We start from the raw sequence: 26,008 nt of genomic DNA, 5'->3' as shown, positions 1-26,008 counted from the left end.
GAAAAATCAATGTTTATTCCAACGGTGTCATCATTTAGGTTTGACAGTACTACAGGGGTGGGCACCGAGTGGCTATCAACTTTTTTCCTAAAAGTTTGCTGACTTTTGCTCTAAACATCCACAACTCTCTACGAAAAAGAACCAATGAAACTTTTTATTTTAACCAATGGTTTTTTTAATTGGACCAATGAAATTTCTTTGTGTGTATATAATAGACTCTGGGTAATTCATTTACCGAGCCTGGTAAAAAGAATTAAGTGTGTACGTATTGCTTTTCTCACCGCAGAATAGACTACCGTGCAAATTTGTCGAAGTACCAAAACTAATGCTCACACGTCAAATTGTATAGAAATTAGCGAAAGCACAATCCAAAACATCATTCTTGCACCTTTTCTCACACCCCAAACAGCTCTTTCTTGCAGTGGAGACGTCATCCATATATGGAGAAACTGGTGGGAACATATTTTGGTGGGACAATATTTTTTGCATGGGAGTCGAACACGGCGCAAAATTTGCAATATTTTTTCAGGTGGAAACAACGTGCAGATTTTTTTTTGCGTGTACAACTTGAAAAAAGTATACTTTTTTACTCATAAATGAGTTTTCGAGTTTTACCGTGTTGGTACCGCTGTAAAAGCAATCACTCAACGTCAACTTCACTTCAAATTTTCAAACGTCATTGTTTGTTGATGTTCTCGCGTTTTTCTCCCCGGTTGAGTTCGCGTGTTTTGGGTGTAGAGATTAAAGTGAATATTAAATAAAATTACAGCATATTTTGAATATTTCACATAAAATCATAGCTAGAAACATTACAGCTTACGCGTGCTTGCCTTCGGTAGGTAGATCGGCAAATACGCTAAGCTCCTGTTTCTGCGTGATAAAACATCGTCGCCGGACTGACGCTTTTGTGCTAAACATTTTGCTGCTGATGTAGAAATCGATAATCTGCGAAACACATTGTGAGGTTTTTATTTCACGATTTTCTACCTCCTGCCGATGTGAACATACTCAGTTCCTAGTTTTACTGTCCCGCTTGCTCCATTCGTCCGGGCAGCGGAAAAAAAGAACTCCGATTTGCTTAGACTGGGCATGGTCTACATTGGTTGGTTTGGTAGAAAATTGCCAGCTTCAATCGGAAACAGAGAGAAGAGTTCTGTGCTTCGGTTTGTAAAGTGAAAAATGGATAACGTAGTGCCTCCTCCGCCGGAATTCGATGATCGCTTCTCGGTTCCTCCACCTCCGCCTCCCGCAGCAGTAACCCCAGCACTTCCGCCGCTGCCTGAGTTGGAAGGAGAAGTAAGTTCTACATCTTCCGGCGGACAACGAAGGAAACCCATCTCGAATGAGGAGTGTCCGTACGCCAAGCGGAGAAAGATGACAGCCTTTTTCGAGGACGACGATCCGGACGATGATGACGACGGTGACGACCAACCTGAGCATGGTAGTGCCGAGAATTTGGCCCAATACGAAAGACGTGACGATTTGAATGAGCATCTGAGGCAGTTTCAGGTGCTGGATGAAGTGCAGGGCGATAACTCCGATGATGAAAATGAAGGTAAGTTGTAATGTTATTGAGTACGATAATCTGATTTATAAATATCTCCTCACGGCGTATATCTGACTTTCCCGCTTCACCTTCAAGCCCATTTCAACATCGTGTCCATAAAATAGTACATTTGCAATTCTTAATAAACAAAAATACTATTATAATAACATGTTATAAAAGCCTAAAGTGTGGATGTAGTTTAACAATCCTTAAGTCCCCAATCCGCAATACCTAATTTCCGTATTGGGTCCATGTAGCCAGATCGGTCTTTTAGAACATTTGAGTGCCAATAAATTTGGAAAAATCGAATACACAAAAAGTATTGATATCAGTCAAATTGTTTTTTTTTACAGATGGACAGTTCGATGAAGATGGAGTCGATAACAGTTCGGAGGGCTCTGGAGTGGACATTGAAGAGCTGGACAATTTGCTGGAAGAAAATCTGCCGGAAGGAATGAAATCTACTGGTCCAAAAGCTAAAGCATATGAAGAGCGTTTCAAAGAAGTCCTTGAGGAGAAAGGCCGAAATCATTTCGAGGTCCTTCCGGAGGGCTGGGTTCAAGCCACTCACGTGAGTGGGATGCCGTTGTTTTTGCACACCGCTACTAGGGTTTGTACTGCTTCTAGGCCGTATTTTTTGGGTCCAGGAAGTGTGAGGGTAAGATCGAGAACTCATAAATGGTAAAACCCGTTATCGAAATAATTTTTCTCATGCTTTTCAGAAACATGAGATACCTTTGAGTGCCATACCGTGCTTGAACTATAAGAAAGCACTAGAGAAGGAAGATGAGCTTCGTAAGGAAATTGAAGAGAATGCTGCCGCTGCTGAAGAAGCTAAAAACAATGCAAATTCTAATGATAAGGAGAATCAAGACTCAGAGAAGCAAATGCACAATCCTCAGTTGAGCAAAATGATTGCAAGTTCGACAACTCTGGTTGAAGCCCAGGCCAATGCGAAGATGCTTCCTTTGAAAGTGACTGCCCGAATTGAGACTGTCAATGAAAACCTGAAAGCTCAATCGCTCACGGCCGATGTATTTCAAGAGTATTGTAAAAAGCTGTTTAGGTTTAAAACCATTCGAGTTATGCGGTTCAAATCTTGGGCAGCACGACGGAAGCTTACCAAACACCGTAAACATATGAAAAATCTGCAAAGACCAACGCTGCCCGATGGGACAAAACTTATCACCTTTCCCGTGCTTCATACCGAAACCGAAAAAGGAACCACGCATGTTAGGCCTAAAAAGGAGTGGATTATGAACCCAAACGGTAAAAGTTACGTCTGCATTCTTCACGAATATGTCCAGCATGCTCTTCGAAAGCAGCCAAGCTACGAATTCAAAGAATTGGAAAACGCTGCCACACCTTACTCGGCGACAGTTTCCATCAATGAGCTAAAGTATGGAACCGGCTACGGAACAAGTAAAAAGCAGGCCAAAAGCGAAGCTGCTCGAGAGACGCTCGAAATTTTAATACCCGACATGAAAGACAAAATCACCAGTAAGGACAGCAAAAAGGATCAAAATGGAGCGGCAGAGCAGCAACCGGAAGCCCGAAACCTGTCCGTGTTCGATGAGATCAAAATCGAAGATCCCAGGGTGGCGGAGTTCTGTGCCAAAACGACCGAACCCTCGCCGCATACCATTCTGCAAACGTGCCTACAGAGGAACTTCGGCCTAGGGGATGTGCAGATTCAGTACGACGTGAAGGCGGGCAAGCATCGAAAAAACGAGTTTACGATGACGGTTGGGAAGCACACGGCTACGGTAGTTTGCAAGAACAAACGCGACGGAAAGCAGCGGGCGTCGCAGGCAATTTTGCAGGTGAGTTCGGAAATTTTGGTGTAACCATCTGAAACGATGATAAGTGCTGGAAAATCTCAAAACACAAAACTCATAGAGAGCAAGCGCGATGAAAGTGGGCGCCAGTTCAAAAATCTCTGGCATTTGTCGTAATTCACGCTTAACTTTTCAAAAAGACCTAAGTAACATTTTTTTCATGAATTAATTTGAATACTGCAATCAATAGCTTTCATGTTGTTCTGTTGATTGCGCTGTTCAAATTAATTCATGAAAAAAATGTTACTTAGGTCCTTTTGAAAAGTTAAGCGAGAATTGTGCTCCGCGGTGGCGCACTGTTCGACTTACCGTGATGTGTCCTAATTTCGTGCATCATTATTTTATTTTTGACGTAGGATTACGTATGTTTTTGCCTTTCTTGTATACAAAGTATACGTAAAGGCTATATGTTCGCTCCATAAATGAACTTTTTATAGGAGGCCTGGAGACCCATACACTGAGGATACCGGCCGTAAGACTATCATACGATTCTCTTTTGAAATTTCGCCACAAGAAAATGTATTGATTTTCATACGATTCACTAATGAAATGCATTTCATACGACAATCTTATGAAATTATTTTAAGTTCGTTTAAAAAAAGTGACCTGGTTTCGAACCATGGACGTCGTGATTAGGAGGCGTGTGATCACACCACACGTCCACCGACGCTTCGAGGAATTGTCTTGTTGGATATCCAATAAAAAGATAGATTTGACCGAAATAAGATCTTAAGATTTTCATAGTTCAATTCTTATGAAACATTCTCATAAGTTTTGTCGTATGAAAATCTTACGACCAGTATCCTCAGTGTAGTGTTATATACGAATCGACTCAGTTCGACGAATTGAGGTGATGTCTGTGTGTGTGTGTCTGTGCGCAAAAAATGTCACTCATTTTTCAAGCACTTATTTTCAACCGATTTTCTCGCAACAAATTGCATTCGACGCAAAATCCTGTCCCATTGTTTCCTATTGAAAATTGGTCAGATCGGACTATGGGCTCGGAAGTTATGGCCAAAAAACAAATTTATACGAAAAAATCGCGTAAAAAATGTCACTCATTTTTCGGGCACTTATCCTCAACCACTCGCAACAAGTTGAATTCGACGTAGAATCCTATCCCATTATTTCCTTTTGAAAATTGGCCAGATCGGACTATGGGATCGAAAGTGATGGCCAAAATACAAATTCATACAAAAAAAAAAAACTGCGTAAAAAATGTCACTCATTTTTCGGGCACTTATCCTTAACCGGCACTTATCCTTTGCTCGCAACAAGTTGCATTCGACGCAGAATCCTATCCCATTGTTTCCTATTGAAAATTGGCCAGATCGGACTATGGGCTTAGAAGTTTTGGTCAAATTACTATTTATTGTGAAAAAGAGTTCAAAAAAGTATAGCTCACTTTTTTGGCACTTAGACTTCATCTATTTCCCAAGCAACACAAGTTGAACAAATCTGGTTGCAGTAACCATATTGTGAATGAATCCGGTCATATATAAGTTACTGTGATTGATGTGCAATATGTGTGCTTCTCAGGTCGCTCGCAACAGATTGCATTCGACGCAGAATCTTGTCCCATTGTTTCCTATAGAAATTTGGCCGGATCGTATAATTGGGTCAGAAGTTATGGCGAAAATACTACTTTTAAAACTTCAAAATAAAACGCCATGTTTTGCACTTATGCTCATTCGTTTTGTTTGCAGCAAGTTGCGTTTGGCGACAAATTCTGTTATGCCTATAAACAAATATGAAAAATAAGACCAAACCACATATTGGTCACTTGTCATAAGACGAGTTTGTACAATTCCATTTGGTGGAATTAAATGGGATTGTACAAACTCGTCTTATGACAAGTGAAGACATTACACTAAAAAAGCTCAAAATAATTTTCTTAACACATATTGGTGTTATTATAGATTTTTCCAAACCTTTTGAACGAACGAGAAAGGCACCATCACCGCTAGGTGGATTAATCTGGGTTTTTATATACTGGGTTAGACCTGTGCGCCGGTCATATCATCGGCGGCGGCGCGGTGGGCACTATTGCCCCGGCGTGGATGAAAAAAACAATTTAACGCAGATTTACAATGTTATGAAAACTCATATGTGAATATGTACGTTATGTGGAAGATATTGATTTGGAAAATGTATTGGAGGTAACCCCTTTCCCTTCGATGGGACTCGAACCCATGACCCTACAGTACGCTAGACTGGTGCTTTAACGAACTACGAAGGACCTCCGTCGGCCTTCGAAACCTCCGTCGGAATCTCGAGCTCGTTCAGTAGCCGCGGTATACACTCAGCGAACTGGACTATCGAAATTCATAACTGGCGCCTTATGAATCTTCGACTGATTATTCCACCAACAGTGCTTCTTATACGCAGTTACCTTCCCGAGTAATCAAGCGTCGATGGGCGTGTGGTCTACATACCGGCCTCCCGACCCCGACGTCCAAAATCACAGTGCAGGTAACGCAGCTGGCTTGCTCGGCCTCGCCCGAGTGTTTGGTGTGCGCAGGTTTAGAGGAAACGGCGGAACACGTGTTGTTCGTGTGCTCACGTTTTCGCGCAATGCGTGACCACATGCTTGCCACATGTGGTCTGGACTCTACCTCGGACAACCTAGTTCGGAGTATGTGTAATAGAGTGGGGCGCAGTTGTATGGAAAAACGCAAACTTCGTCCGATCAAGTGAGATCAAGGTTTTTCTGAATCGTTTTGGGACCCCAATCAACTGTGCAAAATACGGGCTCGATTGGTTGCAACCTCGCATGCCGCATCGCGTTTTAAATTTACATGGAGATTAGTATGGGAAAACGTACTTTTTTACATTTTTGCACTTAGCGGCTTCAATTTATCATCAATCACGTGACTCAATATGTTAGCATATAGTTTGGAAGATGCCGAAAGACTTTGCCGAAGAAGGTACGTAGCTGGAAGGTCTACAAAAAATGTTATTACGTTTTGAAAATTGATTGCTCAAACCATATGCAAGAAATCAATGTTTCTGCCAGCACTACCGGACAACCTATGGTTATCGAAAGGCAAAATCCGTCTTCCTTCTTATCGGATTTTTTTCTTTGTGAAATAATTCCGGATAGCTCCCATTAGCTCTAAAGCCCAATTATTTTATTTATTTTGAAATAACACTCAGTTAAATTATTCGTCTACGTAGTACGGCAGTGCTGGCAGAATAAACGATTTCTTGCATATGGTTTGAACACTCAATGTTCGAAACGTTATAACTTTTTTCGTGGACGTTCCAGCAACGTGCCTTCTTCAGCAAAGTTTTTCGGCATCCTTTGGGTTATACTTTAACGCAATGTGCTACTTGGTTTACGATAAACTAGGATAGGATGTGCCAATTAGTCATTAAAAATCGTACCGATTTTCTGTCAAAATCGTACCGGTTGCTGATTGGGTGAAAATGACAATCGATTACTTCGATCGGCGGTATCACATTTTCAAAAGGGCAGCTTGTTGTTACCTTGGCCGTGTTGCTGGGTAATTAAATTGAAATTACCGATAAAATTCAAAAGTTTGTTTTTGAATTTTTTTGGGTAAATTGAAGTTATGCTAGACTGCAAATGATGTATGCATGATTCTCAAATGTTATGCTAATTTAAAGCACGTTTTGAAGCATCGTTGACCACATTTTAACCATTTTTACTCTGAAACGCATCTAATTCCACGTAAAAACTTGTTTCTGTTAGTTTGTACTATCTTTTACGATGAATGATGAAAGAAATTAACGAGAAAGCATCAAATTTAATAACAAATTATTCGGAGGATTTTGCATAAAAATGATTTGGAAGCACTGGCCACCACCTCGTTGAAGCAACCGCCTGAGGAAACAACAAGGCAGTCAAAATTGAGTTGTCACATCCTATCCTAGACGATAAACTAAAACCTCTAGTAATAGAAATGCAAAAATATACGTTCTCCCATACTAATTTCCATACAAACTTCAAACGCGATGCGGAAAGCGAGGGAGCAACCAATCTGTCACAAATTCTGCACAGTTGTTCAGGACCCAGAATGGCTCCGAAAAACCATTGATTTGAAAAAATGACCATGACGCCCCACTCTAATGTGTAAAGATGAAGTTGGCTGGAACGCCGTTTTATCGGCTATCGCACAAATCGTCTCGGAGCTACACAGAAGGTGGCGCGTGGACTCAAGGATGGCTAGTTCAGGCGCAAATAAGAGGTGGTCCAAGGGATCGGAGTCGGCTTCATGGGTCATACCGGTGGTCATGCTCTGTGGTCGAACTCGATCCTTTTATCGAACAAGTGGCCGCGCGAAGAACAACATGGTATCGACGCTTTCGCGGCGTCGGTCAACCGGGCGGGTTCCGAGCCCGAGGACGGAAAGGGGTCCTCGTCAAGGCTGGGGCAGGCGTAGGCACCGCGTCGGCAAGTCTCTCTGTGTGCTGGCGAATAGGCCCTATCGCTGAAAGGTCAATTTGGGGTGCACGCGGCATCATCATTCTTGATACCAGTCGTGCAGAGGGAAGCAGGCGCGAAGTCGACCTTGCCCACCTTCCGAGGACATAGGGCGTGGTAAGGCCACCTGGAAAGCCGGCAACGCGCTTGCACGATACCATGGTGTTCTTCTAAAAAAGCGAGTTACGATGTTCGGTGCTGCAAGGACACGCAGCTAACCTCGAGGGTGCGTTGTGCACTGGCCCCCCTTTGAAGCATTACTTTCTGGTTGTACCGAAGGGACTATGGGCTTGGCGGCAATGGAAACGGTTTAGCGGGTCGGGGATGTAGTCCTGCCTCTCTCGGTGATCCCTAACCCCGCACTTCCTGGTCAACCCGGGATGTCTGTTGAGCAGATTCCCCCTCCATTGCTTAGTTAAAAAAAAAAACCTCGACGTCCATGGTTCGAACCCAGTCTGCCGCACTTCACTTTTTTTCAAATGAAAATCATCATTCATAAGGGGCGATTCAAATATGACGTCCACTACTTTTTTAGGTTTCTAGAATCCCCCTCCCCCCTCTGTCACGCTCTGTTTTGTATACCTAGTATATGTACTGTCACAAAATCTTGGACTCCCTCCCCCCTAAAACCTGTGACATCATTGTTGAATGACCCCTAAGGCAATATATTGAAATTCATACCGATTCCTTGTGGCAAATTTTGGCTGCTCACTCTAGTGGTTTTTCGCTGTAGTACCTCTCGATGCTGTTCTTCTTCTTCTTCTTCTTGGGTTTGCTGAGGCGGAGACCTCGTCAGCCCGCTTTTGGCGAACGGGTTCGCCCTTGCTTGCTCCTTCGTTGCTTTCTGGAATTTTATTCATGATAAAGGGTCCCCCTCCGGGCCGTTATCTCCACCTGCTGTAGGTAGTCGCCTGTTGTGATCCCATGGGTCCCTATGTAAACAGTGAGGTCCATGCAGGTTGACTCCGGTGCCTTATAGCACCGTGTTCAGAGCCGAATCGGCGTAAATCAGGAATGCTACATCTGAACCTACTACCCACCGATATTGGTGGCAGATTTTGAGCGTTACCGGAGGCCTGCTAGGTTGTTTATCGGGACGGAGGCAGTCGAACTATTGGCCTGCTTGCCATTTCAAAAAGATGTCACTGGACTCAGGAAGCAGAATAGCTCGACCGTCAGCTCATAGACACCTAATCCTATCCATAAATCAAGATTCATCCGATGACGTTTGCCGTTGACCAGTATACCATAATCAGGATCTTACTGGTATCAATCCTGATGTGCCGGTTGGCACTCCTGCTGGGCTTGTGTGCTTTGAGCGGCGCACGGTCGCTTTGGTCTGCTTACGGACTCATGCAGCTTTTTATAGAGGTTTAACAGAGCCCACTGTCAAACCCCACCACGTCCTAGGCAGGCTCCCTAACTCGCAGAGGCCGTGGGGAGGGGTCGTCAAGCCCTTGGACATAGTCCCTGCTGCCCGTGTGTGTGTGTGTGTGTGTGTGTGTGCGTGTTTTTTTTTTACGAGGGTTAAAGGCCATCAAAAATCTGCGCGACAGACACCTCGAGCATCCACACTATGCTCGAAGGCGAACAGGGATGGGCTCCTCCCGACCTGCTAAAAATGTGCCTCCCGGATAAACCGGGTCCCTTATCCTCCTTGCCTCGATCCCCAGGACCACTGGATGCTGCGACTACTTCGGGGGCTGTGCTCATGCACTTCTTCTAAAATTCCGGCCCCTAGCTTAGGCTAGTTCGCCGACTGGCTTGCTGAGATCCACTGCTACGTTGTCTCGATCCCTCGGCGGTCGTGCCGCAAACTTCCTCACTCGAATCCTCCTGACTTCCCCCGGCGTCGAGGGTGGTCCACCAGTTCCGGTGAAGGAAACTTCCGCACTGATGGTGCCCCGACTACCGGCGGCTATCGCAGGGGACGCTTTCGCGCATTGCGCCGACTTCGTCTTCGGGTTGCAGAGGTGGTGCGACAGTTCCGGTGGTGGATAACGTCCGCACTGGCGGTGCCCTACATACCCGAAGCACTTCCTTCTTCTTTCTTCTTTCTTCAGCAGGTTGACTGATCGAGTGCCGAAGTCGGTCCGACGATTCCGGTTGGCAGAAAACTTCCGGTTCACCGGCGCCCCGACGACCCGAGGCCAAACACTGCTCACTATGCTGGATTTTCCTCCGAGCCGACGCTTGTTTGCTGGTCCCTTCTCCATCTACGCTGCAGCTCTGACAATATTTGCCTCACGACTCTGCTTACCGCATTCCACGTATCTTCATCGTGACACATTCGCTCTGCGATGTTGTCCACGCTTAGGGTAGGCATTCCTCTACGTGCTTCCGCAAACCTCGGACAATCGAATAACACGTGCTCTGGAGTCTCCTCTACGTTGATACACGCCGGGCAGAATGGCGATGACGCATGGCCACATCGGTGCAGATATTGGCGGAAACAACCGTGTCCGGATAGGAACTGAGTGAGGTGAAAGTTCACCTCTCCATGCTCCCTGTTCACCCACGTCGACACATTGGGGATGAGCCGGTGGGTCCACCTTCCACTGTCTGCATTGTCCCACTCCTGTTGCCACTTCACCATTGAGTCCAGTCTCATCGTCTCCCTCACATTTCTGGTACCTCTCCGTTGGTAGCACTCGATATCCTCTGCTAAGGTTATGCAGATTGGAATCATCCCTGCGATAACGCAAACTGCCTCTGACGAAATTGTTCTGTACGCACTCGCCACTCGAATGGCCATTAGACGAAACACGCTATTCAACTTCCTGCGATTACGTTTCGTCTTGAGCGCAGCTCCCCAGGCTGGAACGCCGTACCTAAGTATTGAGGATGATACGGTCGCCAGAAGACGCCTACAGCTGCCTCTCGGTCCGCCAACGTTCGGCATGATCCTAGCAAGCGCACTGACCATCTTTGCCGCCTTCTCGCAGGAATAGTCGACATGGGTGTTGAAATTCAAACGGTCGTCGATCATCACTCCTAGATGTCTCAAAGCCCGCACGGACGGTATGTCGTGCTCTCCGACGATAATCTGCATTCGCTGTATGATTCGGCAGTTGCTGACCAGCATCACTTCTGTTTTGTGGTGAGCAAGCTGCAGCTTAACCCCATTCATCCAGTTTTCAACTGCGTCGGTCGTCTCCGCCACTAGCATATCTACCTCTTCCAGCGACTCTCCGGTTATCGTTAGAACGACATCATCCGCGAATCCGAAGATCTGCACGCCTTTGGGCAACTTCAGCTTTAGCACTCCGTTGTACATAACGTTCCACAGCATTGGGCCAAGTATGGAGCCTTGCGGAACACCCGCCGTAACCCTAATCGACTTCTGCCCCGAGTTCGTATCGTAGACCAGAATCCGGTTTTCGAAGTAGCTCTTAAGGATTCTACACAAATAGCCAGGAACCCGCATTCCATGCAGCGCTACGGCGATGGCCTCCCAGCTGGCACTGTTGAACGCGTTTTTGACGTCAATTGTTACTTCGGCGCAGAACCGATTGCCGCACCTCTTTTTCTTGGATGTTTTCTCTGCAACTTCAACGACCGCCTTAATTGCATCCACCGTCGATCTGCCTTTTCGGAATCCAAACTGCTTCTCCGACAAGCCGATCTCGCCCTCCGTGAACTGCGTCAGCCTGTTAAGGATAATCCTTTCCAGAAGCTTCCCCAGTGTATCCAGCAGGCATATGGGCCTATACGAAGCTGGACTCCCCAACGGTTTTCCTGGTTTCGGCAGTAACACCAGTTTCTGAATCTTCCACTTATTCGGAAAGTAACCATCTGCTAGGCATTTCTGCAGCACCATCCTGAACAAATCTGGAAACGCCAGTATCGCAGTTTTTAGAGCCACGTTTGGAATTCTATCCGAACCCGGAGCTTTCTTCATCTTCAGACCTTTCGCCACTGATGACAGCTCGTGGTTGGAGACTTGCATATCTGCAATAGTGACTCGGTCTTCATCTTCGTACGGTGTAGGCGGCCACATCGTAAAATCATGCTGCGGGAAAAGACCGTTCACGATGATCTTCAGCTTGTCCGGACACATCTACGCTGGCGTCGCTGGACCCTTGATTTTCGTTATTGCCACCCGATAAGCATTGCTTCCCGGAAAACTATCTTACGTTCTTCTCTTACCGTTTCAGACCTTGCCCTCTGAAAACGTCTCCTGGCCCTGAGACAGGCAGCACGAAGATTGGCAAGAGATTCGTTCCACCAGTAATTTGGGCGTCGGCTGTCCAATGGCTCCAGTTTTCTTGGCATCGACGCATCGCAAGCCCTCGCTAACGTTTCCGTCAATTCATCTGCTTCCAGATTTGTTGCGCCGCTGTCAACTCGAAGTGCTTCGATGAAAAGCTCCTTGTCGAAGTCCTTCGTTTTCCATCTTCGCCCGGTAGTCCTTATCCCTCTCCGCGTCATCGGTAGCCTTGTTCCAACACTATACCGGATAGCTTGGTGATCACTATGAGTGTAGTCCTCACAAACTCTCCAGTTCATGTTTCTCACCAGCGACGGGCTGCAAAACGTCACGTCAATGATGGACTCCCTGCTGTCTCTGCGAAATGTACTAACGGTACCTTCGTTGCACAGTCTGACTTCCAGCTTTGCAAGCGCCTCCAGCAAACTGTAACCTCTGGCGTTGGTCAGCCTGCTCCCCCAATCCACTGCCCAAGCATTGAAGTCGCCTCCGATGATTGCGGGTTTAAGGCCGATCAACTTCTCCGTGAGTGTATCCAGCATCCGGTTATACTGCTCTAAAGTCCACCGTGGGGTGCGTAGCAGCTACACACGAAGATCCCGTTGATTTTGGCGACAACAAAACCTTCGTTAGAGCTGTCTACCACCTCTTGGATAGGGAATCTGCCCATCACTTGGATAGCCGCAATCCCCGTAGCATCCGCCACCCAGTTGCCGTTGTCAGAAGGGATCCGGTACGGCTCAGCAATAATTGCCACGTCGCACATTGCTTCTGTTGTCGACTGCCGCAACAGCTGCTGTGCGGTGTCGCAATGATTGAGATTCAACTGGATGATCTCCATTAATCCCGGCCCGCCATCGCCTTCTTGTATGCAGGGCATTGGAAGCCACCCGTCGTATGGTCGTTTCCATCCTCCGGTTTGCAGAGCAGGCATCGCGGTTGCTTCGTACAGTCCCTAGCAACGTGTCCTTCTTCGCCACATTTTCTACATAGACCGGATCTATCCGGACCTTTGCAGTTTCGCACCTGGTGTCCAAACGCCATGCATTTGAAGCATCTCTCCATCTCTTTGGTGACCCGCGGAGTGAGTCTCAACGGGCACACCGACCATCCGACTTTCACCTTGCCCACCTCCACCATTTTGTTGGCAGCAACTGCTGGTAATCGTATCGCTGCTACTTGTGTACCACCGTACGCTTTCCTAAGCCGGATCGTCATCTGCACCTCACTCACCATACATTGTGAGACAAGAGCCTCCCTCAGTTCGTCTTCCGACGTAATCTCGTCCAGGTCTCTGCACTCGACTACTGCCTCCTGTGTAAGAGCTCTTACAATTGCTTCACTGCCCAAGGAATTGGCAACGAGCTCCCGGAAGGCCGAGCTTTTGATTGTTGGATCTTTCTTCAGCTCGAACAGCAACTCCCCCTTCTGGGTACGCCTAGTCCACAGTCACCTTCTGCTTCTTCCTCTTCTCTCGCTGGCTTTCTACGGTTTGCCATTCACCGTTCTTGGCGCCATCCTTTAGTACGTTAGCACAATCGTGCACGTTCCGCTGCTTCTTCGGGACTTCCTGCTCCCCTGGCGAGTCCCTGCTTCGCTTCTCCGTGCGAGTATTTTGGATGCTCATTGGTGTCTGCTGTGTGTCTGCTGTATGATCCGCTCCCTCTCTCAGCGGTTTTTCAGCTGCCTCAGCGCTTCTTTTGAGCGCGTTCTGTTCGTGCTCGGCAGCTTTAACGGCGGATTTGATGCTCGTCACTAGAACCTTTATCTTAGTGTGGACATTGTGTTTGTCCTTCACGAAGTCATAAAGCTCGTTGACTCGCTTCCGCACTTCCATCAGGTTGGACCTCCCAAGTTGTAGTTCCTCCTGAATAACACTACTTGCCGATTTTGGTGTGGACACCCTATTCTCGGATCCTAGCTCCTGTTGGCCTGCCTGGTTCTCAGAACTCTTGGCCAAACTGCTGGTACTTGCTACTGCTGCCTGCGCCATCACTGGAGATCGCTGCAGCTTCCCACTCTTTGCGAAAACAATCGCTCCGCCTGCTCCTTCGTTGATTTTTGTATTCGTTTCCATGTTAAAAGGGTCCCCCCTTCGGGCCGTTATCTCTACCTGTTGTAGATAGTCGCCTTTTGTGATCCCATGGGTGCCTTTGTAAACAGTGAGGTCCATGCAAGGGTTGACTCCGGTGCCTTATAGCACCATGTTCAGAGCCGGATCGACGTAGATCAGGAATGTTACATCTGAACCTACTACCCACCAGTCTAGGTGACAGGTGTTGAGCGTTACCGGAGGCCTGCCAGGTTGTTTACCGGGACGGAGGCAGTCGAACCATTAGCCTGCCTGCCGTTTCAAAAAAGATGTCACTCTTTTTTACTCAGGAAACAGAATAGCTCGACTGTCAGCCCATATACGCCTAATCCTATCCAAAAACCGAGAATCGTCAAATGTCGTTTGCCGTGACCAGTATACCATAATCAGGATCTTACTGGTATGAATCCTGATGTGCCAGTTGGCACTCCTCTTGGGCTTGTGTGCTTTGAGCGGCGCACGGTCGCTGTGATAGGGCCTGCTTGCAGACACATACAGCTTTTTATAGAGGTTCAACAGAGCCCACTGTCAAACCCCACCACATCCTAGACAGGCCCCCTAACTCGCAGTGGCCATGGGGAGGGGTCGTCAAGCCCTTGGACAAAGTCCCTCCTGCCCGTTGTGTGTGCGCACAAAAAGACGCAAAAAATGTCACTCATTTTTCAGGCACTTATCCTCAACCGATTTGCTCGCAACAAATTGCATTCGACGCAGAATCCTGTCCCATTGTTTCCTATTGGAAATTGGCCAGGTCGGACTATGGGATCGGAAGTTATGGCCAAAATACAAATTTATACGTAAAAATCGCGTAAAAAATGTCACTCATTTTTCAGGCACTTATCTTCAACCGATTTGCTTGCAACAAATTGCATTCGACGCAGAATCCTTTCCCATTATTTCCTATTGGAAATTGGCCAGGTCGGACTATGGGATCGGAAGTTATGGCCAAAATACAAATTTATACGTAAAAATCGCGTAAAAAATGTCACTCATTTTTCAGGCACTTATCTTCAACCGATTTGCTTGCAACAAATTGCATTCGACGCAGAATCCTGTCCCATTGTTTCCTATTGAAAATTGGCCTATGGGATCGGAAGTTATGGCCAAAATACAAATTTATACGTAAAAATCGCGTAAAAAATGTCACTAATTTTTCAGGCACTTATCTTCAACCGATTTGCTCGCAACAAATTGCATTCGACGCAGAATCCTTTCCCATTGTTTCCTATTGGAAATTGGCCAGGTCGGACTATGGGATCGGAAGTTATGGCCAAAATACCTTTTTTTATAGAAGAATTACAAAAAAATGTCACCTATTTTTTGGACACCTAACCTTGACCGATTTACACGCAACAAATTGCATTCGACGCAGAATCCTGTCCCATAGTTTCCTATTGAAAATTGGCCAGATCGGACTATGGAATCCGAAGTTATGGCTAAACGCAAACTTTTACGAAAAAATCGCGTAAAGAATGTCACTCATTTTTTAGGCATTTATCTTCAGCTGATTTGCTCGCAACAAGTTTCATTTGACGCATAATCCTGTCCCAATGTGTCCTATTGAACATTGGCCAGATCGAAATATGGGATCGGAAGTTATGGCCGAAACACCATTTTTGCCATTTGTCTACAAAGTATACGGAAAGGCTATATGTTCGCTCCAAAACCAAACTTTTACAGAAGGCCTGGCGTTCCATAGTGTTATATACCAATCGACTCAGCTCGACGAACTGAGACGATGTCTCTGTGTGTGTGTGCGCCCACCAAAAGTGCGAAAAGTTTAGCTCACTTTTTCGGTACTTATCCTCCGAACCGATTTACTTGCAACAAGTTCCATTCGACGCGGAATCCTGCCGTATTGTTTTCTATTGAAAATTTGGAAGATCGGACTATGGGCACAGAAATTATGGCCAAAATATTTGCTTTGTGTTATAAAAAAGCGCGTAGAAAAACCTAGCTCACTTTTAATGCACTTACCCTCGATCGATTTACTCACAACAAACTGCATTGAACGCGAAATCATGTTCTATTATTTTCTATTGGAAATTGTCCAGATTGGACTATTACCTAAGAAATTGGCCTTTTTTTTTTTTTTACTGATTTTATTTGCTAATTATCTAATACATGCATTCATCTCTTAGACTAGGTGTTCCGTGTTTTCTTAACACTATCATCCTTATTTGCTATGTTACATTTTTAGTTATTATTAATACATTTAAATTGCCTCTGGCAGTTAGGATTTTCCTCTGGTTGAATTGAACCATGTAGGATTTACAATGTTTTCAACTTAAACTAAACTTAACCTAATTAATACTAAGGGTACAAGGGGCTAATCGTTGCAATAGAAGATTGCAACGATTTTTATCTAAAATTGAAATTATTTTTTTGGACATTTGTTGCAATGTCTCAATATTAGAAATTCTATGAAGTTCATTGGTACTATACCACGGAGGCAACTTCAGAATCATTTTCAAAATTTTATTTTGAATCCTATGGAGTGCCTTCTTTCTGGTATTGCAGCAACTAGTCCATATTGGCACAGCATACAACATGGCAGGTCTAAAATTTGTTTGTAAATCAAAAGTTTGTTATTAAGACAAAGTTTTGATTTTCTGTTTATAAGTGGATATAGACACTTAATATTTTTATTACATTTAGCTGGGAAGCCTTCAAAGTAATTTTTAAAAGTTAATTTTTGATCTAGCAGAAGCCCTAAATATTTAGCTTCGCTAGACCAATTAATTGGAACCCCATTCATAGTGACAATATGTCTGCTAGAAGGTTTCAAATAAGAAGCTCTCGGCTTATGTGGGAAAATTATAAGCTGAGTTTTGGAAGCATTCGGGGAAATTTTCCATTTTTGGAGGTAAGTGGAGAAAATATCCAAACTTTTTTGCAATCTACTACAAATGACACGAAGGCTTCGCCCTTTGGCTGAAAGGCCCGTGTCATCTGCAAACAAAGATTTTTGACACCCTGGTGGTAAATCAGGTAAGTCAGACGTAAAAATGTTATACAATATGGGCCCCAGTATGCTGCCTTGGGGGACACCAGCCCTTACAGGTAACCTATCAGATTTAGTATTCTGATAGTTTACCTGCAGTGAGCGATCTGATAAATAATTTTGGATCAGTTTAATGATGTACAGAGGAAAATAAAAATTCATCAATTTTACAATCAAACCTTCATGCCAAACACTGTCAAATGCTTTCTCTATATCAAGAAGAGCAACTCCAGTCGAATATCCTTCAGATTTGTTGAGCCGAATTAAGTTCGTAACTCTTAATAACTGATGAGTGGTTAAATGCCCATGGCGAAAACCAAATTGCTCATCAGCAAAAATAGAATTGTCATTAATATGAACCATCATTCTATTTAAAATAATCTTTTCAAACAGTTTGCTTATTGAAGAAAGCAAACTGATTGGGCGAAGAAGCCTCAGCTGGATTTTTGTCCGGCTTCAAAATTGGAACAACTTTGGCGTTTTTCCATTTATCTGTAAAGTATGCCAATTGAAAACATTTGTTAAATAAATTAACCAAAAAGGATAAAGAGCACTCAGGAAGTTTTTTGATAAGTATGTAGAAAATACCATCATCACCCGGGGCTTTCATATTTTTAAATTTTCTAGTAATAGATCTCACTTCATCCAAATTAGTTCCCAACGAAGGGTCAAAAACATTATCTTGATCGATAATGTCTTCGAAGCTTCGTGTAACCTGATCCTCAATTGGACTAGTGAGACCTAGACTAAAATTATGGGCACTCTCGAACTGCTGAGCAAGTTTTTTAGCCTTTTCGCCATTTGTTAATAAAATTTTATTTCCCTCTTTAAGCGCTGGAATTGGCTTTTGAGGTTTTTTAAGAATTTTCGTTAATTTCCAAAAGGGTTTCGAACTGGGATCCAACTTCGAGACATTATTCTCAAAGTTGGTATTTCTCAGAATAGCGAAACGTTTTGCCTTTCTCGTATACTAAGTATACGTAAAGGCTATAATTTCACTCCAAAACCAAACTTTTGATAGAAGGCTCGGAGACCCATAGTGTTATATACCAATCGACTCAGCTCGACGAATTGAGGTGATGTCTGTTTGTGTGTATGTATGTATGTGTGTGTGTGTATGTGTGTATGTGTACAAATTTTGTAGACACACTTTTTGGAACTTAGCATTACCCGATTTACTCGCAACAAGTTGCATTCGACGGGGAATGCGGTCCCATTGTTTGCTATTGAAAATTGGCCCGATCGGACATTGCATTTTGGAATTATTGTAAAATCTTTGTTTTTTCCCAAGGGTCCCCCTTGGAAAAAAAAATTTCAAAATAGAAAAAAAAGTATGGTGGCAATGCATAGTAACCAATGCAGAAACATGCAAAATGATAGATATATATGCAAAATATGCGACCTATTCCCCTAAGGTTCTTTTTTGACCTTTCTTATGTGATTTTTTCAGTACATTTCACGATGCACGAGAAAGGCATCATCGCCGCTAGGTGGATTAATCTAGGTTTTTTAATTTCATTTTGCAAATCTCGCCAAATAACTTTCAACGCGGGATCGCGAGTTCTTTGGTATTGCCTTCGCCTCACATTTTTAAGACGGATCAGTAGCTGAAGATCATCGTCAATAATAATGGAGTTGAATTTAATTTCACATTTAGGAATTGCAATGCCTCTGGCTTCGACAATTAAATTTGTCAAAGATACGAGAGCATTATCAATATCACTTTTGGTATCGAGAGGAATATCAACATCAAAATTCCTATCGATATACGTTTAATATAAATCCCAATCAGCCCTATGATAATTGAAAGTAGAGCTGATTGGATTATGAATGGCTTCTTGTGAGATATCAAATGTCACAGGAAGGTGATCAGAGTCAAAGTCAGCATGAGTTACCAATTGGCCACACAGCTGACTTGAATCCGATAAAACTAAATCAATTGTCGAAGGATTTCGAGTGGATGAAAAACAAGTTGGGCCATTGGGATATTGAACAGTACATTGGGATATTGAACAGTATAATATCCCGCAGAACAATCTTCAAATAAAATGTTGCCGTTGGAATTGCTTTGAGCATTATTCCATGAACGGTGTTTGGCATTGAAGTCACCAATTACGAAGAATTTTGATTTGTTGCGAGTCAGAATTTGAAGATCAGCTTTCAACAAATTCTTTTGCTGCCCATTGCATTGAAAAGGCAAATAAGCTGCAATGAAGGAAAATTGACCAAAATTTGTTTCAACAGAAACTCCCAAGGTTTCAAAAACTTTGGTTTCAAACGAAGAAAATAATTTATGTTTGATACGTCTATTGATGACAATGGCGACCCCACTACAGGCGCTGTCAAGACGATCATTTCTGTAGATAAAATAATTTGGATCTCTTTTAATGGAGAGTCCTGGTTTTAAATAGGTTTCAGTTATAATGGCAATATGCACATTATGAACTGTTAGGAAGTTGAATAATTCATCTTCCTTACCCTTTAGAGAGCGGGCATTCCAATTTAGAACTTTCACACAATTATTTAGATCCATTAAAACGGAGTCCGATAACAATTTTTTGTGTGTACTTTATACCAACCTGAACAGCTTCTGGTATGGTATTTGCTTTGAACATTGCATCAATCATGTGATGCAATTGTTCAGTTAAAAAATCAAAATCGGAAGCAGTCATGCTACCTGAATCGGCAACATGACCATTATTTTCCGTTGGAACATGGGTATAAACCTCATTTTGAGAAGAGAAATTTTGTCTACCAGCAGCGATGTTTGCATACGTAGGTACATTGGAAAAATTGGAATTTACTGAAGTGCTTGCTACCCGTTGACGAGCGGCAAAATTTGTTTGTGAATTGTGGTGGATATGAATTGGTCGACCGGTAACTGGTTTCGAAATTTGAGCGTTTGAAAAATTTCTACCCGTCGAATCTGGGATCCGATTGGAATTTCCCGTCATCAATTTTGCACGGGAATTCAAAACTTTTTTGCGTGAAGGGCATTCCCAGTAATTGGATTTATGATTGCCCCCAGAGTTTGCGCTCTTAAATTTATTGGAATCTTCTCTCACAGGACATGCGTCGATGCGTCCTTGGCGTGAGAGGTTCCACCACAAATCATGCATTTAGCATCCATGTGACAATGTTTGGTTCCATGACCCCACTTTTGGCACTTACGGCACTGGGTGGGGTTTTGGAAATTTTCCCCCAGGCCTGCGGAAATGTTCCCATGTAACACGGACATGAGACATAATACAGGCCTTTTCTAAACTTTTCATATTATTTAGTTCACTTTTGTTAAAATGAACTAAATAAAATTCTTGAGAAATGCCCCTCTGGGACGTACCAGAGAGGGAGTTCTTTTTCACCTTAATTACTTGGACTGGTGAAAATCCAAGTAATTGAGAAATTTCAATTTTAATCTCATCCAGTGATTTATCATCACTGGGGAGACCTTTCAAGACGACTTTGAACAATCGCTCAGTTTTGTCGTCGTATGTGAAGAATTTATGGCGCTTCTCAGTTAAATACTGAAGGAGACGTTTGCGATCGTCAAAGGATCCCGGCAAAACGCGGCAGTCACCCTTCCTAGCAATCTGAAATGAAACCTTGATCCCCTGAAGGTTACTCAAAATCTCATTCCGGAAGCCAGAAAACTCGGCAACAGATAATTGGCGGAATCCTTTGCTTTTTCGCATGAATCGAATCACCTGGGCTAGAGGTATATTCGATTTGCTCAATTTCATCATTAATCAAATCGAACTGATTGCTCAGTTCGATTGGAGAAGAATTATTTCCGATATTAGAGTTAGAAGGAATATCTGAATTCTCCAGCTTCCTTCTATTTTTCCGCGCTTTGGCAGGACGGTCTTGAAACCTTGTTTCTTTGAAGGAAGTGGAGAATTCCGGGACTCCCCCTTCCTCTTATTTTTATTAATGCTCATTGCTGAGCGTGGAGACGTGACCTTCCAAGAGGTTTTTCCCCAGAACGGTGTCCCTGCAGGATTACCACCGCTTGTCGGAATTTTACTTCCGCAAACGGGTCCAACGTAAAACGAAGGCACGGGTCCTTGCAAAGATCGTAACGGGATCAGTGGGTACAAATAGCGCTAAGAAGCACCGTTGAAATTAAAATAGCTTCGGGTAGTATTAAAAACTTCCTTCTGCAAAGAGAGAAAGAACCGCACAGCACGAAAGCACGATGCGGTCTGATTGCACACCAGCTCTCCTAACCGCTCCCTCGAGCGCTATATTGAACAGTAGGTTCGAGAGTGCATCACCCTGCTTTAATCCATCTAAGGTAACAAATGACGTCGATATTTCATCCGCAACCCTTACACTTGATTTCGATCCGTCCAACGTTATACGAATCAGCCGTATCAGTTTCGCCGGAAAACCATGTTCAAGCATAATTTGCCATAATTCATTCCGTTTCACTGAATCGTACGCCGCCTTGAAATCAATAAACAGATGATGTGTCTGCAAGTTGTACTCCCGGAATTTATCAAGGATTTGTCTCAGGGTAAACATTTGATCTCGGCCCTCACGAAAACCTGCTTGGTATTCGCCGACGAAGGACTCTCCAAGCGGTCTCAATCTGTTGAACAGAATACGGGGCATAATTTTGTACGCCGAATTAAGGAGGGTTATTCCTCGGTAATTGGCGCACTCCAGTCTGTGCCCTTTCTTAAAGAGAGGGCAAATGAGGCTAGCAGGCATTTCCTCGTCTTCCCATATTTTCGACATAATATGGTGCAGCACTTCATAAAGCTGCTCTCTGCCATGTTTGAGAAGTTCAGCCGGGAGCTGGTCCTTCCTCGCAGCCTTATTGTTTTTCAGCTCTTTGACAGCTTTTTTAACCTCATCTAGTGTAGGTGACTCCACAGCTTGTCCATCGTCGCTAATATTTATTCTGTTCACCGATGCACCGTCACTTCCTCCATTCAACAAAGTCTCGAAGTGTTGCTTCCACCTGGCAGCCACTTCAGTTTTATCTGTCAGCAAATTCCCTTGTTGGTCGTTGCACATGACGGGAGATGGCGCTGTCTTTCTCGGCACGCCATTGACAGACTCGTAAAACCTCCACATATCGTTCTGCCCCATTTTTTCCTGCGCCTCACTAATAACTTGTTCTTCGTACTCTTTTCTCTTCCTGCGGTGGGTTCGTTTTTCGGCTGTTCTTGCTTCCTTGTACCGATCTCTATTCGATCGGGTACCCGACACCAACATCCGGCTTCTGGCAACGTTCTTCTCGTCTGTCACTCTCTGACACTCCACATCGAACCAACCCGTCCTGGGTCGCCTCTGTGCAGTGCCTACCACTTCTCGTGCTGTTGTGCTCACCGCTCCATGGATCGACTCCTATAGATCGTTGATGTTGTCGCTAACGTTGATTGCACTTATCCGTTCGTCGAGCTTCTGGCGGTACTCAGCCGATACTCCTTCCGCCGACAATCGCTGGATATTGTAACGCATCGTTCGCTGTGATCTTTCGTTCGATACAGTTGACAACCGTGATCGAATTTTACTGACAACGAGATAGTGATCAGAGTCAATGTTCGGACCTCTGAATGTCCGAACATCGATAACATCCGAGAAATGGCGCCCATCCACCAGAACATGGTCTATCTGGTTGCAAGTTTCACCATTTGGGTGTCTCCAGGAGTGCTTTCGGATGTTCTTTCGTGCAAAGTAGGTGCTACTGATGGCCATCCCTCTGGCAGCAGCAAAATTTACTAGCCGTAAGCCGTTGTCATTGGTAGCGGAGTGGAGGCTCTCCCTACCGATTATGGGACGGAAAAAGTCCTCTCTACCGACCTGAGCGTTAGCGTCTCCGATAACAATTTTCACGTCATGCTTTGGGCACTCTCCATGGGCTTTATCAAGACATTCATAAAACGTGTCCTTCACGTCGTCGGATTTATCGTTTGTCGGTGCGTAAACGTTGATTAGGCTGTAATTGAAGAATTTGCCCCGTATCCTCAACATACAGATTCGTTCGCTAATGGGTTTCCACCGCATCACTCGCTTCATCTGCTTGCCCATCACTACGAAACCAACTCCATGCTCTGCTTTTTCACCGCCGCTGTGATAGATGTTATACTTGAATGCAGTATTGGTCGTGGTCGTGGTCGGAATTCACGTTCTCCGGATCTAGGCCATCGGACTTCTTGAATAGCAGCCACGTTCACTCCAACCTTCTGCAGTTCACGAGCCAGAAGGCTCACTCGTCCAGGTTCATTTAGGGTCCTGACATTCCAGGTACCGAGTTTCCAATCATAGTCCTTATTTCGTTGCCGGGTCGGTTGCCAAAAGCCGATCCACATTCTCTTCTATTATCTCACAAGTTAACTACCCTGAAACTGAACTATCTCGGACCCCTTATGGGTCCTACCAGTCAGTGGATGGAAAGGTCCATTGTGATAAAGGGTCTATCAAAATAACCTGGAATTAGTTTTCCACGAGTCGAGTTCACATTGATTTCATGCGTTCGATATAGTAATCGTCACGTTCAAAATTTGGGCAAGCAGTGTAAACGTATTGCCTAGTGTCATACTACGTAGATTGGCCACGGCTCGGGAATGCGTTGAGTATAACAAAAATATATAACAAGGACAGAAATCTAGCCGAGTGTCTGCGTCCGATGGTCCTGGTTTTATCAAAATCGGATTATTTTAATCGGCTTTTTTTTAAGTTATGCTGATTTGAATTTCGACAACATTTTTCCTATCTTAACCTTTTTGTCTAACCCCTGTATTAATATAAGTCAACTTCGTTATCCTTTCAGATTCTTCATCCGCACATCAAAACATGGGGATCGCTGCTTCGGCTGTATGGCAACCATTCGATCAAGTCATACAAGGAGAAGAAACAAGAGGAACAGGAGATCACCGTACTGCAGAGCAAGGCAGCCATCAACCAGCCCAACTATGCCATCCTGCATAAGCTTAAGCTGGAAATGTCCAAGCTGGAGGAACGGCAGAAAAATGTCCGCGTTATTGGCACGTTTGTGCCGGACGTGGACCTGCCGATGGCGTCCGGCTCGAATCTTAAAAATGTGGATCTCTAGGTGGAGGGTGCCGATCTTAAGTATTTCCCTTATGCTGTAGATGTTTTATTTTCTAAAAAAAAATCCTTCGATTGTTTCCAAATAGGCTTAGACTGATACTACTAGATAAAAAGCAATGCTTTTTTCATTGTTTCCAACTGATTCGACGATTCTACCATGGTCCTTCTTTCAATCTAGATGCAAATAAAATAAAAGGTCATATTATGCAAATCGTTTTGATTTTCTTCATTATTGTAGTAATTGTCACGTTTATCCAGTGTTACTTACAGTTGGGTGATTTACAAAACAGCTGAAGGTGAACATAAAATATCACTTGTGATGCTTATGCTAGTAATTGTGAGATTTTTTCTTATCGATGCGAAGCAAGCTGTACTCAACAGTGCGCGATGCTTCGTGCTTAGTGGACATAAGGAATATTATTACTTGTGTTGGCAATAACTATTGGGTCCTATCTGCTGTCGCCTCAGTACCGTGCGGGACCGAAATCCGTACAGCACCGAAATCCGTCCACTTCATGAGATATCAATAAATTAAAGGAGGTTAAAGGTAAATAATGTAGAAATAATTAATCTTATCCTGTTCAGATACTTGACAGTAAGTTTTTAGGGCATATAATTGGTAAGAAGGCTTTGAAATTAAAACCACAAAAATCAAAAACAAATCTTCACCCACCAAACGCGGAGTTTGTGCCGCCATTTTGTTTTCGGGTAGAGCATAAATGCACCAAAAGTAACTGTGTTTTAATTGCTAATTGCAAATCATAACATAAGATAAGCGGAATACAAATCGAAGGGATCGCTTCTTAAGGTGCATATCGAACTATTTACAGTGGTAGTTTAGTCAATCAGGCTGTTTCAATTTAAATATTTAGTTAAGAAATAGCTGTACGGATTTTGATCCTTTGATTCGAAATCCGTCCACGGTGGACGGATTTCGAGTCAGGAGTAGTTGATTTAATTCATTATTTTATCATGTTTTCGTAGTTTTTAATGAGTAAATGTGAAACACTTCAAAAGTAGAAGGCTTCATGCGCCAGTGTCAATCACAAACGTTTTATTTACATTCGATTCCTATTTTCTAATGACTTTTTCATATACTAAGGTGCTTACGTGTACGGATTTCGATGCCCCACGGTAGTAGTGTTGCTTAATTTGTTTCTTTGCCTCAGATATCACAATTAAGTATATTTTGTTTGCTCTAAATATGTACAATTGCATAATGTGAGATGATAACGAGGGAGTGTGACTAGCTTCATACGAAATATGCAGCAACATTAATACTAATTTAAAATCAATAATTTGCTTGTCAAATTAGTATGGCAAGGGCGTAAGGATATGTTGATCATGAGCAACAGAATGGGATTTATGTTTTCGTTTAAATTTAGAGGTGTTTTAATCCGACCAACATTCAAGTATGAAAATCACGCTTTCAATCAATTTTAATTGAAACTTATTTATTCTCACGTCAGTAATTTAAAAAATGCTCATTCTTATCCTTGATATTTTACCTGCCATGCTACAGGAACGAAAATGAATAGTTAAAATTTGCTCTCAAGTACCAGCCCGAAACATATTTTTTAAATGCATGGTATTGCAAAGGAACTTCCGGGATATTAAAGAACATAATCCCTTTCGAATTCCAGAATTACTTTGGACAATTTCACCAAATATCAATCACGGCTCAAATAAAAGAATTGAAATTACAAGACTATCAGCGACGAAAATCGCGTCTCTGTCGTTACAAAACATCTGTACCTGGAGAACTTTAATGCTGCTTCTTATGTCGTAACTTGCTTCTAAACTAAAACA

At 43.7% G+C, this 26,008-nt stretch overlaps 1 protein-coding gene across 8 annotated transcripts; it reads left to right on the top strand.

Annotated features, from left to right (window-relative positions):
* Nucleotides 1-649: 649 nt before the first annotated feature.
* On the top strand, nt 650-24,410 carry LOC134226317 (microprocessor complex subunit DGCR8). Of its 8 annotated transcripts, none has more exons than XM_062707021.1 (5): nt 650-746; nt 1,116-1,555; nt 1,900-2,204; nt 2,269-3,369; nt 23,919-24,410. In XM_062707021.1, exons 2-5 carry the CDS (start codon nt 1,180-1,182, stop codon nt 24,198-24,200), a joined length of 2,064 nt encoding a protein of 687 aa, XP_062563005.1. In that variant the 5' UTR covers nt 650-746; nt 1,116-1,179; the 3' UTR covers nt 24,201-24,410. The 8 variants fall into 8 exon arrangements, with proteins under 8 accessions (XP_062563005.1, XP_062563002.1, XP_062563008.1 ...); XM_062707018.1 differs by having other exon boundaries at nt 669-746; nt 935-1,555; XM_062707024.1 differs by having other exon boundaries at nt 682-746; nt 1,143-1,555.
* The last annotated feature ends 1,598 nt before the right edge of the window (nt 24,411-26,008 follow it).

Source organism: Armigeres subalbatus, chromosome 3 (assembly GCF_024139115.2).
Source record: "Armigeres subalbatus isolate Guangzhou_Male chromosome 3, GZ_Asu_2, whole genome shotgun sequence".
NCBI classification, from domain to species: Eukaryota; Metazoa; Arthropoda; class Insecta; order Diptera; family Culicidae; genus Armigeres; species Armigeres subalbatus.
The sequence above is the reverse complement of the archived record's forward strand: the minus strand, read 5'-3'. Positions and strand labels throughout refer to the sequence as shown.

Excerpts from the sequence above, each read along its gene's own strand:
- LOC134226317 (XM_062707021.1), top strand. The coding sequence starts at position 1,180 with ATGGATAACGTAGTGCCTCCTCCGCCGGAATTCGATGATCGCTTCTCG. Across the intron at positions 1,556-1,899 it reads CTCCGATGATGAAAATGAAG|ATGGACAGTTCGATGAAGAT; the intron begins GTAAGTTGTAAT and ends TTTTTTTTACAG. Across the intron at positions 2,205-2,268 it reads TGGGTCCAGGAAGTGTGAGG|AAACATGAGATACCTTTGAG; the intron begins GTAAGATCGAGA and ends CATGCTTTTCAG.